A 15600-nucleotide genomic window follows, 5' to 3' on the forward strand; every position below is an offset into this window, starting at 1 on the left:
TGGGTCATACTGTAATCCATAGATTCCTGGTTTAGTGGACAAATGGCGGCCAGGTGCCCCGGTTCTTGGCAACGCCAGCACACTATAGGACCCCGGTCCTGGCGGGTCTCCCTTTGGTGATTGAGCCTCCTCACTCCTTGCGCCACAGGAACCTCCATCGCATTTACTTCCCTTTTCCCCAACTTTAGGGCGGAATCGCTTTTTCCCAGGTTGGTGGGCTTCTGTCTCTTGGAGAAGGATTCTGTGGGTACTACAGCCCGAAGAAAATCCTCAGTACACAAGTACCGCTCCACGAGAGCTATCAATTAATTGGCATCTTTAGGATCAGCTCTCCCGGCAAACCTCTGTATAGGGGTTGGAAGGGCTTTTACAAAGCGGTCTACTACAACTCTCTCCAAGATTTGGGCTGGGGTGATGACCTCTGGCTGTAACCACATCCGTGTGAGGTGAATGAGGTTGTACATCTGGTTTCCTTGCAGGTTGGTCCACCTTAAATTGCCAAGCATGGACGTCCTGAGCTCTCACAGCCATTGTTATGCCAAGACGGGCCAGAATCTCAGTTTTCAGAGTTTCATATTGCCGGGCCTTAGCAGCATTTAGATCATAATAGGCATTCTGTGGGACCCTGGTCAAACAGGGGGCAAGGACCTCAGCCAATTGGTAGCCCTTCACGCTCTGCCACCCTCTCAAAAACCGTGAGGAAAGCCTCCACATCATCCTTGGCTATCATTTTCTGTAATGCAGCCTGCACTCGCTTGTGTAAATCTGCAACATTGTCCAGACGTAGGGCTTTGTCAGTCAGGGACTGCACCTGAGTCTGTATGAGCTTATTGAACTCCTTTTTCTCCTGCATGGCCACTTGGGTAGCAGTTATCAACAAGTGGTTAGTTTCTTGTTGGTCTATGCGTGCTTGTACCAGCTGTTTGATTAGTTCCTCCATTCTCTTATCAGTTTGCTGGTACCAGTGAATTAATTTTTTTTTAAAAAGAGAAAAACAAATATTTTCTTAGTGTACTGTCCCTTTAAGAGCGTTGGCTCTTAATTATTTTTTTCAAAAATGCCACTGCAAGAGGTACAGTCTTGCACAATTGGTGCCCGCTTCAAGCCACCAATTGTAGGGGATCAGACTCAATGCAGGGACAAACTCACAGTTTCTTTAGGAAAGCATCATGTTTAATCCACAGGATATTCCCAAACAGAAGAAAAAGGGCATCTTGCCATAAATCAAACAAAAGTAAACTTCTGCTCTACCGAGCCTTACTGTGTTCAGAGTCTGACCAGTCCTTGGTTTTGTAGTAAATGTCCTCCCAAACGCAAGCACTTTGTATCCAAAGTTAGGGAATAAGCAGCCTTGTTCCTAGTTGCCTCCTCACATGGAGACACACACTACCCACCCCCGAGATCTAGGACCAGCTGCCTTAATCAAGACCTGAAAAGAAAACATTAAACTGTGGTCCATGGATTTGGGAGTCTGTCCCACCCAGATCTCTACCAGACTCCCAATAAAACCATCCCTGGAACAGACGTTACCAATATAGGGTAAAGAACTATCCTTCTTTACCCTGCTGGTATTATTTTAGATTGCAAATCTAAGAATCCGTGGAGGAACATATATCCCATCAATCACTTTTCCTGAAATTTCAACCTGCTTCACAATGTATATATATATATATATATATATATATATATATATATATATATATATATATATATATATATATATATATATGAGTTTCACTTTTTGAATTGAATTACTGAAAAAAATGAACTGTTTGATGCTATTCAAATTTTTTGAGATGCATTTGTATATGTGGCTTCTGATGCCCAAGAGCCACATATAATATTCATTATATGTAATGCAAATGGCATATAGTCTGAAGAGAAGAATAAGGTACAAGAGAAAATGGTCAGAGACTGTTCTACAGTTGTGGTTGGAGACCGGAGATGCTGTAGGAGACAATCGGAGACTAGGGACACGTTACATGAGACTGCTAGAGATCAATGCCATTAAAGTAGAACTGAAGACAAAACTTTTTGTCCACTTTGGATATGGTAAGGGAGGGCTATTACCCTTGTTTTTTTCTTGCCATCTGTGATTTCCCCAATGGGGGACCCCCCCAGATACAGGTGGGATATCTAAAAAAAAAAATTGGGATTGAGTTTTTATATTTCTATCATACAGCATACACTGCAGGTAGAAACAGTACCGGAAAGGGGGACATACAGTAGGCTTTATGACAGTACCAAAAACCCCAGCTCCACTATTTTAGCGCACTTTGAAGGTTAACTGATATTGAGAACTTGGCTCGCCAGCTGCCGAAGGGAGGCGGTTTGAAGTGGAATCAACTCGGAGATACAGAGCGACTGCCAAGATTCATTGGGTAGGTCGACCTGCTTGTCAGCTGTGATCACTCTGTTATGAGACAGATGATCATTGTCATTAAAGAAAAGAGTACACTACTACACTTCTTCCCATACAGCGTCAATGTAATAACCATAATGAGAGGCGATGGGAAAGGTTATGATAATGGTTGTATGACCGAGTGAACGCCGTACTTCCCGAATCACGCACACCTACCGTCACAACCATCCGGAAAGAGTGTTGAATACAACACAAAGCAGGCGTTACAAATGTTCAGTAAATGTGGAGCACAGTGTGGGTAGAAGTTTTACATTATGAAAGGTACACTTTACTGAGACTGAGAATTAAACTAGGAATTGAAAACATGGAGCACAAGATACTGGCTTTGTTATCTAGTTTCTTATCCAGGCATTATGGTACTACACTGTTCCACCATACCCCCTGTAATGCGGGAACCCGGGCTTAGGATACTGGAGAGGTGTTCCCAGACACACCAACCTCCTATATGATTCTCTGATTCTGGTGTTATAAGGTCAGGGCAAGTCATAAAAAATAGATCCTAAAGCTGGTGAAACTTGCACTCTCCTATCTATTGAATTGTCTATCTATCTATCTATCTATCTATCTATCTATCTATCTATCTATCTATCTATCTATCTATCTATCTATCTATCTATCTATCTTTCTATCTATCCAGGGCTTTTTTTCTCAGAGAATAGGTGCAGGAACTCCCCCCGTCTGATTCATCCCTTGTCTCTGCCCCCTACCCAGCTCTGACCACCGTCCCTTGATCCCACCCCCTACCCACCTACCAGTACTGCCCCTTTTAGAGAATACAGAACCAAGTATCATTTTGTGGTGCTAAATCATTTGTATGGAACATGTTAATGATAAAAAGAAAAGCAGTAAAATAGATCCCCTGCAGTCAGCAACAATAGAATCCCAGCAATAGATCCCCACACAACAATAGATTCCCCCAGCAACAATGGACTCCACCCCAACAACAATAGATTCCCTGCAGTAACAGTGAACCACCCACAACAAAATATCACACCCAGTAACAAAATATCCACCCAAGCAACATTAGATGCCCCCCAGCAGCAACAACAGATCTCCCAGCAGCCAGCATCAATGGATCCTCCAGCAGCCAGTAAAAATAGATCTCTCCCTCAACAGTAGATCCCTTTCAGCAACATAAGACCCCCCCAGCAACAATAGATTCTCCATCAGCAACAATAGACCGTCACACAAAATCAGATCCCCATCAGTGACAATAGATCCCCCAGCAGCCAATATCAATAGACCCCCAAGCACACCCCACACCCCATGCTATTACATACATTTAGTGCTGGAGGTGCCGGAACTGCGTTCCCCCGCGTTCCCGCTGAAAAAAAGCCCTGTATCTATCTATCTATCTATCTATCTATCTATCTATTGATATAATAATCTATCGATCTATGTTCTAGCTACAGTATCGATTGCCTTTACACGCACATGAACTTTAATGGCATCCCAGTCTTAGTCTGTAGGGTTCAATATTGAGTTGGCCCACCCTTTGCAGCTATAACAGCTTCAACTCTTCTGAGAGTCCACAAGGTTTAGGAGTGTGTCTATGGGAATGTTTGATCATTCTTCTAGAAGTGCATTTCTGAGGTCAGGCACTGATGTTGGACGAGAAGGCCTGGCTCACAGTCTCTACTGTAATTCATCTCAAAGGTGTTTAATCGGGTTGAGGTGCAGGCCAGTCAAGTTCCTCCACCCCAAACTCGCATATCCATTGTTCACCTTCCAGCAGGACAACGACCCTAAACATACAGCCAGAGCTACAATGGAATGGTTTAGATCAAATCATATTCATGTGTTCGAATGGCCCAGTCAAAGTCCAAACCTAAATCCAATTGAAAATTTGTGGCAAGACTTGAAAATTGCTGTTCACAGACGCTCTCCATCCAATCTGACAGAGCGGTATGTTTAGGGTTGTTGTCCAACTGGTCAGATGAGACCAAAATTGAACTTTTTGGCCTAAAAGCAAAACGCTATGTGTGGCAGAAAACTAACACAGCGCATCATCCTGAACACACCATCCCCACTGTGAAACATGGTGGTGGCAGCATCATGTTATGGGGATGCGTTTCTTTAGCAGGGACAGGGAAGCTCGTCAGAGTTGATGGGAAGATGGATGGAGCCAAATACAGGGCAATCTTAGAAGAAAACCTGTAATGCCCCGTACACACGAGCGGACTTCTCGTCAGACTGAACTCTGAAGAACTTTTCAACGGAGTTCTGACGAAACGGACTTGTCTACACATGATCCCACCAAAGTCCGATCATTTCAAACGTGATGACTTATGACCGGACTAGAATAAGGAAGTTCATAGCCAGTAGCCAATAGCTGCCCTAGCGTCGTTTTTGGTCTGTCGAACTAGCATACAGACGAGCGGATTTTTCTATAGGACTCAAGTCCGTCGGAAAGATTTGAAACGTTCTATTTCTAAAGTCCGTCAGATTTTTCGACAGAAAAGGTCTGATGAAGCCCACACACGATTGAATTGTGCAATGGATTTGTTCCGTTGGACCTTTGCTGTCAAAAAGTCCGGTCGTGTGTACACGGCATTAGAGTCTGCAAAAGACTTGAGACTGGGGCGGAGGTTCACCTTCCAGCAGGACAACGACCTAAACATACAGCCAGAGCTACATAGGAATGGTTTAGATCAAATCATATTCATGTGTTAGAATGGCCCAGTCAAAGTCCAGACCTAAATCCAATTGAGAATCTGTGGCAAGACTTGAAAATTGCTGTTCACAAACACTCTCCATCCAATCTGACAGAGCTTGAGCTATTTTGCAAAGAAGAATGGGCAAAAAATGTCACTCTGTAGATGTGCAAAGCTGGTAGAGACATCCCCAAAAAGACTTGCAGCTGTAATTGCAGTGAAAGGAGGTTCTACAAAGTATTGACTCAGGGGGGCGCTATACAAATGTACCCCACACTTTTCACATATTTATTTGTAAAAAAAAATTGAAAACCATTTATCATTTTCCTTCCACTTCACAATTATGTGCCCCTATGTGTTGGTCTATCACATAAAATTTCAGCAGGTATGAATACTTTTTCAAGGCACTGTACTTGTCTGTCTGCATACTTGAATGATAAGATTTAACAATCGTGTAGCCTAGAAAATGATATGAAATAGTTCTATGTACTGTATATACACACTCCATATGGATGTTGCTGCTCACTTGCATTACTGCTCTGTTTTTATCTGCACTCCGGTATTATTCTTCTTATCACTGTTTGGAGTAAACTGAAAATATGGAGGAGTTCTGCATTGTTCACTTTCCATCTCGCCTTTTACAGAGGCTTCAGTCTTCTACTGCCGGATGCACATCTCCACATTTTATAAATAAGTGATGCCGTCCTTCTCATAGAGAGGTTGGGTCTAATGGCCGTCCAGAGACTACCGACCTCCATAGATGCGGAACAGATGAGGATATGACATGGATAGGTTTTATTGTGCTAAAGCTCAATGGCCAGCTGATATTTTTAATAAAAGCCGTGTAAGTGCCTGATTCTGACTTGATATCAGCCTTTTTTCAGCCTCAGCAACAATACACCCCCTGCAACAAAATATCCCTCAGCAACACCATAGCTCCCAACTGTCCCTGATTTCGAGGGACTGTCCCTGATTTGGAGCAATGTCCCTCTGTCCCTCATTCCTCCTCATTTGTCCATCATTTTGGTCTGAATTATATAGATGTATATAAAATGCACTTTTTATGTATTAAAAAGTGTTTTCCAGCACTAAACCTGTCATCTGATTTCTAAATTTCTTTTTTTCTAAATTCCAAATGCCAGTATAAAGGAATAGTAGTAGTAAAAAAGCACTTGTGGGTTTAACCAATTTTGTTTTTTTGTACAATACTTCTTTAAGGGGGCGTGGCAAGGGGTGTGTCATATACCTGCGTACTTTTGCTGATAGGTGTCCCTCTTTCCCATCTCAAAAAGTTGGGAGGTATGAGCAACATTAGTTCCTCCCCAAAAACATTTGCCTACCAAGCAACAATAATCCGATCCCCAACAATAATCCGCTCAGCAACAATACCCAACAGGAACAATTGATCCCCCACAGGAACAATAGGACCCCCATCAGCAACAATAGACCTTCCAGTAGCCAGCAACAATATGCCCCTCAACAATAGATTCACTTATCAACCATAGACCCCCAGCAGCAATAAAAGCCCTGCAACAGAATACCCCCCCAGCAACGATAGTTTCTCCACAACAACATTAGTTCCCCCCCAACAACAATAGTCCCCTCACCCTCAGCAACAATAGATCCCCTCAGCAGCAATGAATCCCCTTAGCAAAAATAGACCCCCCCCCCCCTCAACAAACTTCCCAGCAACAACAAATCCATCCCTGGAACCATAGTCGTCATTAGATCCCTCCCAGTGATCGACCCTGAAAGACCCCCTAGCAATAATAGACCCTTCCCTCAACAACAGATTCCCTCCTAGTGACAATAGATCCCCCAGCAGCTAGCATCAATAGACCCTCCAGCACACCCCATCACCCCTTGCCATTACATACATTCAGTGCCGAAGGTGCCAGAACTGCGTTCCCCCGCGTTCCCGCTGAAAAAAAGCCCTCCGTAGACTGGTGTAAATGTGCATGCGTATGTGGATGAATTCACACCAGTGACTCCAGCGAACAACTATTCTATTCACACACCCTCAAAAACGTGCATATATGTCAGTACTTTACACTACAGTACATGCATTTTTTTTCCTAGCACCTACATGGCAGAGTACCTGCTTCTATCCCCACTAACAGAACCAGATAAAATCTGTAAGACCCCTTTCACACTGGAGCGGTTTTCAGGCGGTATTGCGCTAAAAATACCGCCTGCAAACCACCCCTAAACAGCCTCCGCTGTTTGTTCAGTGTGAAAGCCCGAGGGCTTTCACACTGAAGCGGTGCGCAGGCAGGGCGGTGAAAAAAGTCCTGCAAACCGCTTTTTTGGAGCGGTGAAGGAGCGGTGTATTCACCGCTCCTAAACCGCTCCTGCCCATTGAAATCAATGGGACAGCGCGGCTATACCGCGGCAATACCGCGGCTATAGCCGCGCTGTACGAGGGATTTTAACCCTTTTTCGGCCGCCAGCGGGGGTTAAAACCGCTAGCGGCCGAATACAGCTACAAGAACGATGGTACAGCAGCGCTAAAAATAGTGCTGTTGTACCGCCGACGCCCCCACCACCCCAGTGTGAAAGGGGCCTTAAAGAGCAGGAGAAAGACCCCAAAGCCTTCTTTGCAACTAGAGAAAGTGAAACAAGATAGGGGTGGTGCTAAGTTGGTCTAGAGAGTAGGGTAAACCCACATCTCCAATGTGTCTAGGCAAATGGAAATGTATTCCTCTTGCGGGACTTCAAAAGGAGAACCAACTCGGGAGTAATAAGGAGTATGAGGAGTGTATATTTGAAATGAAATTAGGTATTTATTAAGGTATAGATCTAAACAGGTCTATGGTACACAAGGTAAATGTAACAGGAATACAAAAGGGGGTACAGGATGCGTAATATAGACAAAAAAAAAATATTGCAATACAATATGCAGAGATACACAATCATTGAACTCCGGTACATATGGGACACACATACGGGGAGTATGAAAAGACGTGTTTTGAGATACACTCTTCTCCAGGACCACCATACCCATTGGTGGTTTTGACGCCCTCTGTTGGGGAACAGCCCCCCTGGTGACTCCACTGGGACAAGGTACACAGGGCCTGCCCGACCTGGACCAGGAGCGAGCAAATTTCCATTTGCCTTGCAACTAGAGAAAGACCGAGAGTGGTTGCCATGGTTAGGCATCAGGAAAGAAAAATTATGGTAAATTTTTTGTACAATTTTCAGGTTTCCTGATGCCTAATGTACGTGGCAGCATATTAGTAGTGATAGAGACCTGCTCCTATCCCCACCTACAAAACCAGATAAACGCTATAAAAGAGCAAGAGAGACCCCAAAGCATTCTTTGATAGAGTACGACTGAGGGTGGATCCATATGTTGCCATGGATAAGCACCAGGAAAGGAAAATGATGGTAAGTATTTGATACAATTATCTGGTTTCCTGGTGCCTATATGGCAGCATACTAGTGATAAGGCTCTGTTCCTATCACCGCCTACAGGGACAGTTAAAAAAATATATAAAGGAGTAAGAGAAAGTCCACAAAGCTCCCGAAACTAGTATGGTGCCATGCAAGCACCAGAAGATTGGAAAATTGTATTGGATACTTACCATAATTTTCCTTTCTTGGTTCCTACCCATGACAGCATACTAGTTATAAATAACTAACTAATAGGGAGGGTGATGCTGAACAAGTATGCTTTGGGGTCTTTCTCTGACCCCTAATATATTTTAATTGGTCCTGTAGGCAGGGAAAGGAGTGGATCTCACTAGTACGGTGCCATGAAGGCACCAGGAAACCAGAAAATTGTATCAACTACATACCGTAATTTTACTTTGCTTATGCCTATCCATATGGACCCACCCTCGGTCTTGCTCTAGTCACAAAGAGTGCTTTGGGGTCTTTCTTTTACTCTTTTATAGATTTTAGCTGGTTCTGTAGGTGGATAGGTACGGAGCTCTATCACTAGTATGGCGCCATGGAGGCACCAGGAAACCAGGAAAATCAAATATTTACCGTAATTTTACTTTGCTGGTGCCTATCCATAGCAGCATATGGACCTTACCCTCGGTCTTGCTCTAGTCACAAAGATAAGATGTTATAGACTTTAACTGGTCCTGTAAGTAAGGATAGGGACGGAGCTCTATCACAGGTATGGTGCCATGGGTAGGCGTCAGGAAACCAGAAAATGTTATCAATTGCTGTACTTATTAGAATTGCACTTTGCTGTTGACCCACCCTCAGTATTGCTGTATTTACAAAGAATGCTTTGGGGTCTTTCTCTTTTTTAAAGATTTTATAGATTTTAACTGGTCCCGTGGATGGGTATAGTGACGGAGCTCTATCACTAGTATGCTGTCATGAGTAGGCACCAAGAAGGAAAATTAAGGTAAGTATTTTATACAATTTTCCGGTTTTATGCTGATCTTTCTGATCTTTCTGCCAGCAATGTTCAGCGTTTATATGAGTATTTAAGTTGGGAGTATAAAAAGTAGGGGATATAAAAAAATAAACATACATACTCACCTCCGTGTGTCCTCCACCAGCCCTAAGCCTGAGAACTGAGCTATCTCATCACCGCTAATTGCTCAGTTCTTGGTCTGCTCTGAGCAGAGAGCGGTGACTGTTAGTCATCGCTCTCTGCTCTTCTAGCGCTCACTGGAGCACCGGGCTGGAGAGGTGGCTGGCTCATGCTCTCACAGCCTGCTGAAAGGTTGAGAGTCTTGGCCTGAGATGAGAGGCTGAGCCAGCTGCTGATCAGGCAACTGGGTGGATCCAAACATTATTGTCCGGACCCTTCCAGAGTCTGGGGCAGCTCTGTGACTAAAGCCCACTGATGGCTAATTCTGGGTCACAGGAGAACACTTGGTTGTAGTCTCCTGTGACTCAGAATCAGAACCCACAAGAGAAATAGGACCAAAAAATCATTGGCCATACTTCTCTTTTAATTACACCCATGTGCCTGAGCCTTAGTGGTACTGCTAGATTTTTAATATTCTCAAGGCTAAGAAATTAAGGAGTGAAAACGTATGGCGGCCTAGCATGCAAACCAAGTCCTTCACTGCTGACACCTTAAACACATTTAAATAAATGTGATTTTAGAAGTTTGAGTTTTTCCAGTCTGTGGCTCCAACTTCAATAAAAGCTCAATCAAGGCATTCGAAATTGAAACTATTAGAATGAGCAAGAGAGTTGAAAATTCCTAAATTAATGTGTCGTCAATTGTTCTGCGAAGACGGATCATTCTAAGAGTGAATGTCAATGAGGAAAAAGTGAGAACTGAAATGAGCAGCTGCCAGGGAGAGGTGAAAAATGTCTCGGAGTGCCTGATTACATGAGGAATAGAGGTGAGGTAACAGTCATATTTTATTCGGCAGTATTGTAAATACAAGCAGATGACAGCAGTGCTCACTTCTCAAAGTCAGAAAGGGGTCCTTCCGCTATAAGCCGCCAAATGAATGAATCTATGGTCTGCAGGGAAAGTGGTGTATGTCCCGCACCTCGGGAGTCCTATCCTGCCCTTCCGATTAGCTAAAGGTGGCTGTGGGAGGGTGGAGATCCTGTCATGCTATGGCTGACTGCATTTTAATCATGCCATCAATGAAACTGGAATGTGTAGGGAAAACAAGAGCCATTTACATCATCACAGGTGGTCAAGGCAACAAGTCAACGCGTTTCGAGAGCTACAACATTCACCCTTCATCAGAGCGTAAAGTACAACTGAAAACAATTTTTTTTTTGGTTTTGGATGGAGTGGAGGGGGAGTGGGGCACCTGTCAGTTTTTATTGTTGTCTGTCGCCCCATTAGGGACATTAACCCTCTCTATCTGTCATGTTTATGGCTATTCACCGAACATGAAAGAAAATCCCAAATTTTGGGTTATCCCCAGATCAGTAACAGAGGGAAAATGGGCACACTAGTTCTGGTGACAACAAGGGATTCAATAACTTTGTAGTGATTTCCTAATGCTTCGTGTTTTGTCTATGGGACAGTGTAAAGTGAAGGGAGGTTTCCCCAACCCAAGGGGTTATAACCCTCCCATACTCTATCCAAAATGAAAAAAAAAAGAGTTTTGCCTATCGTTCTACTTTAAACTGCTAGTTTGAATGAAGCGTTGGACTGGCATGGGCTAATCGAGAATTGATACAACTCAGAAATAAACTGGCTTGTAGAAGGGCCCCCCCCTGGTGCCAGGGTTGTTAAGCCAGTTCCCAGGGGACCCACAAAACAACAGCTTTGCACAGGCGGTGGGCTGAAGCTTCAACTTTGCTTCACTGGTTACTAAACAAATTCACACAGGTTCCATTTCTTTGGTCCTAGGCCTCGACAAGAGTACTTTTTACACGTTTACATGAGAAGGCTCTGCTATATCTGTGGTTCTAGGTTTAGTTCCTAAGTGGTTAGCTACCACCCCTGAGACTATGCTACACAAAAATACATGGTACACTTTACATGAGAGGCCTCTACTATACCTGTGGTTGCAAGTTTAGTTCCTAGGTGGTCAGCTACCACCCCTGGGGCCATGCTACACAAGGTGCCCAGGCAGCATGTAGGCAGGTGCAGTCTATTTTCTCCACAGCAGGTGGTGCTCACCGCAGCTGTGCTTTTTGTTGGAGAGGGAGTCAGGAGAGACAAAGTCCCTCTTTGGTTCCTGGGTCACTGGGGGAGCTATCCTATTGGATGCTGCTGCTCCATGTGTCTCAAGCAGCCATCTTGGGTTAGGTGGATTCTATTTAAGGTGCTGGCTTCCAGGTTTGGCACGCATTTTGCAAGTGAACAGGGTAGAGACTGATGCCTCACCTGTTAGGGACAGTAAGGAAAAGGTTCCTGACAAGGAGGGAAAGAGTAGGGACTCTGCTTCTCTGAACATCTTCTCAGTTGGGTGCTGGATGGCCAGGCCGCATTCTGTCCCCTTTAACAGACGGTGTCATTCTGGATGAAATCCACTCCTGTCCTTCTACTGGATCCTTGAGTGTACTTGGGTAGCATTCCCACCCGGTTTGTTGTGAACTGTTACTACATTACTTTAGTACAAGTTTTCTTTGCATGTACCTGTGAGAGTTATTGTTCCTGCACCATGCTGCACAGCAGGTGCAACAGAGAAACCTTCCCAGTCACTGCCACTGAATGCCTCACCATCATGGAACTACCACCACTATACCAAACTGGTTGTTAAAAGGAGATTCCCCAGGTATTGACTATGCACTAGGTCTCCTTGAGAACACCATCAATCCACTATATTGTAGCTCACCGTTGTCCAAATGCCTGTAGCCATGCGGCAACTGTGTCCACCATACATAAATCAGGGGCATATCTCAATTTTCTGTTCCTTTACTGAAGGTAGGCCTTGGTTACAAACATCCAGGGCATAAACTTAAATCAAACCGAAAAAGGTATAGCCTCAATCACGTGGTCAAAAATATGGGGATAAAAATGGCAAAGGTTCCAACTCATGACATATAACTGACTTAACTGTCAGATGTTATGGAGGGGTGCTGCTGTGTTTTTGATGGTGCATAGATCTCCTTGATCGTACTACTCTTCTCTTTATTCTACAGGCCAAAGATCCAACTATGTTTTAAAGAGCTAGTTGGTTTTACTAATCACCTTTGGTATATTTGTTGTGTTTTACGTACATGGAGTTTTGCCTACATGGTGTCCACCCGTCTCATCTCACAGTCTTGAGGTGTGTTTCATGTTGAAATGTCTAATCTAACTATTGTTTGTATTTTTATTGCAATGCTGATGTTATAAAAATGGAAGTGTGACCATAGAACTCCTAAAGTGTATCTCCAGGCAAAACTTTTTTTTAATAGATATGGATAGAGTGGGAATAGGTTAGACCCTCGTTCAGGTTTTAATGCTGCCTGTGTCCCCATTGAGCAGATTAACCCTCTATATTTGTTTTGGTGACCTTTGTCATCAAGATGGAAAGTGAGGAGAAATCCAACATTTTAAAGCTGTCCCCAGAACAAGAGGTAAGGAGGAATTGTCCAACACGAACACCTGTTTTGGGGACAACTGTTTAAGAGGAAAATTCCTTTCACTTCCTCTAACTTCCTGATACATTTATAATGGTACACAGACCGCAACAAAAAAAAATCTTTAACCTTTTTAAGTAATTATGGAAGTGCTTTGTTTGTGTACAATGCATAAAAATATTGATTTCCCAGTGGACACCATCCCTAATCACGTACCAACAATCCAAAAACCCTTTCACTCCCCAATTGAAGCAGTAGGAAAGGAAATTGGATTTTTATATGTGCCTCCAAGAAATTACATAAGACTAAAACAACAATATAATTTCATTACATCATCTTAAAAAAAAATCATACTCATCTAGGACCAACGCGTTTCGTGAAGAACCAGCTTCTTCAGGGTCCACGCCTTTTTTGGGGGTATGTACAATGATCAGGGCATTCTCTCTATACATTAATATGTTTCTCGCCCAGGAAAACATCTAATGTCTAAATATGATTAAACAGATAAGCAAAGGTAACAGAAGGACACCTCCATATTTGCAGCCAGTCCCACTGCTTGAACCATCACATTAGGATAATCATCATCTATTCATCATCTATCATCTATTGCATATGCCCCAAACTTTTATGTATCTTCAAAGTGTATACATCACTGCTTCCTACGGGCAATCACATTATATGTCTACCTTTGACAAAATGGCACCTAAGCCTCTTGAGCGAGTCCTTTACGAAATGCGTCAGTCCTAGCAGCCAAATGCTATTATATTGGTGATAGAGGTGATTTTTTTTTAATTTTTTAATCTCTTCCATGATGTGTATGATCTTTAAGATGATGTACTAAAATTATACTGTTATTTTAATCTTATGTGATTTCTCAGGGTCACATATAAAGTCCCAATCTCCATTCCTACCCCTTCAGTTGGGGAATTAAAGGGATTTTTTTTGCACCTTTTATAGATTTGATTTCTTTATGAATTGATGTTTATATGAATTTTAATTATTAACCAATTTGCATTTTATGTATGGTAATATCTGTACACATGCATTATAACATACTGTATATGGAGGTTGACATAATGCTACACTCTACATTTTAATGATTTTCTGGAATTTTAACCTTACTCTATCCAAATAAAAAACAAAAAACAAAAAAAAAAACAAGTTTTATATTCACGTGCACTTTAAAGTAGAACCTTTTTTTCATTTTGGACAGAGCCATGGAGGGTTATAACCCCTGTCATTTTCCATTTTGCCATTTGTGTCTAATTGGAGAGATTTCCCTTCACTTCTCATCCCATAGCCAAAACAGGAAAACCCTCTGAAGAGAATCTCCGAACTAGTGTCCCCATTCGAAGATTCCCCTCCAATCCTATTCTACTGACAAACCAAAAATGTGGGCTTTACTTCTCGGTGATAATCGTCACCAGGACAAATAAGAGAGGCTGACTCTCCCTAATGCAGTGGTTCTCAACCCAGTCCTCAAGTACCCTCAACATGCCATGTTTGGGGAATTTCTCTTAGATAAAATAGCTGTCCAAAATACCAAGACATTGACTCTGATTTAAAGCACATGTGCAAGAAAAAGGAAAACCTGCAAACATGGCCTGTTGGGGATTCTTGAGGATGGGGTTGAGAACCACTGCATTAATGGAGACACAGACAGCAAGAAAAACTCAACAAGTGTTCTAATTCCTCTCCAACCTGTCCAAAACTAAAAATACGTTTTGGCCAGAGTTCCAATTTAATACCCATAATGCTTAAAGCTTTTCATCGTTTTGTCTCCCTAGTGCCTTCCTTTTGGGGATTGGTAAATTCCGCCTGGAATCTATGTGCGGTTGGAAAGAGGCAGTCTCCCGTCAACATAGAAACCAGCCATATGATTTTCGATCCCTTCCTAACATCGCTACGTATCAACACAGGTGGAAGGAAGGTAAGCCTTAAATGTGCACCAAATAAAACTCATTCATGATGCAGAAATGTTTACTATATTAATAAGAAGCTCTGGACAAATAGATCTCTTAAAGGGGAACTCCGGGCTAAAAAAATATTGCCTAAATACAAGAGTCGTGTGTGTTATTTCTTGAATCTTGGTTCGTCTATTTCTTCCAGATCTGTACACTAACCCAGTGTGAAACTTTGACTTCCTGTAATAAAGACTGGTCACTGCTGCTCCCTCTTCTTGTGCAGGGTGACCGGTCTGGTCCCCGCCCCCTCCTGGAGTTTTCAGCAGGCAGCCTGTAGTGGGTGGGGCCTACTAGGTCCCTCCCACAGCTCTGCTGTCTCTCCCTGTGCTGGGTGACTGGTCTTGTCTCCGCCCCCTCCTGGAGTTTTCAGCAGGCAGCCTGTAGTGGGTGGAGTCTACTAGGTCCCTCCCACAGCTCTGCTGTCTCTCCCTGTGCAGGGTGACTGGTCTGGTCTCTGCCCCCCTCCTGTAGTCTTCTACAACTGATGATCTGAGGATTCTGACAGCAGCGGGTCCTGCTGTCGGAATACAATGTCCCGGTAGTGGGTATCTTTTCATTCATCTTGTTTGTGTGGATAGAGGAATCTGTTATTTCTGTTTTTTTT

The 15600-nt window shown here is 43.2% G+C and overlaps 1 protein-coding gene across 2 annotated transcripts in view; it reads left to right on the forward strand.

Moving 5' to 3' along the window:
• Window positions 1-15600, forward strand: part of CA10 (carbonic anhydrase 10) — a 318945-nt gene that overhangs the window by 194305 nt on the left and 109040 nt on the right. For both annotated transcript variants that reach the window (XM_073606688.1, XM_073606689.1), the window contains exon 4: window positions 14820-14962. In XM_073606688.1, coding sequence (XP_073462789.1) covers window positions 14820-14962 — 143 coding nt within the window. The remainder of the gene's footprint in view (window positions 1-14819; window positions 14963-15600) is intronic.

This window comes from Aquarana catesbeiana, linkage group LG12 (genome assembly GCF_042186555.1).
Source record: "Aquarana catesbeiana isolate 2022-GZ linkage group LG12, ASM4218655v1, whole genome shotgun sequence".
NCBI lineage: Eukaryota > Metazoa > Chordata > Amphibia > Anura > Ranidae > Aquarana > Aquarana catesbeiana.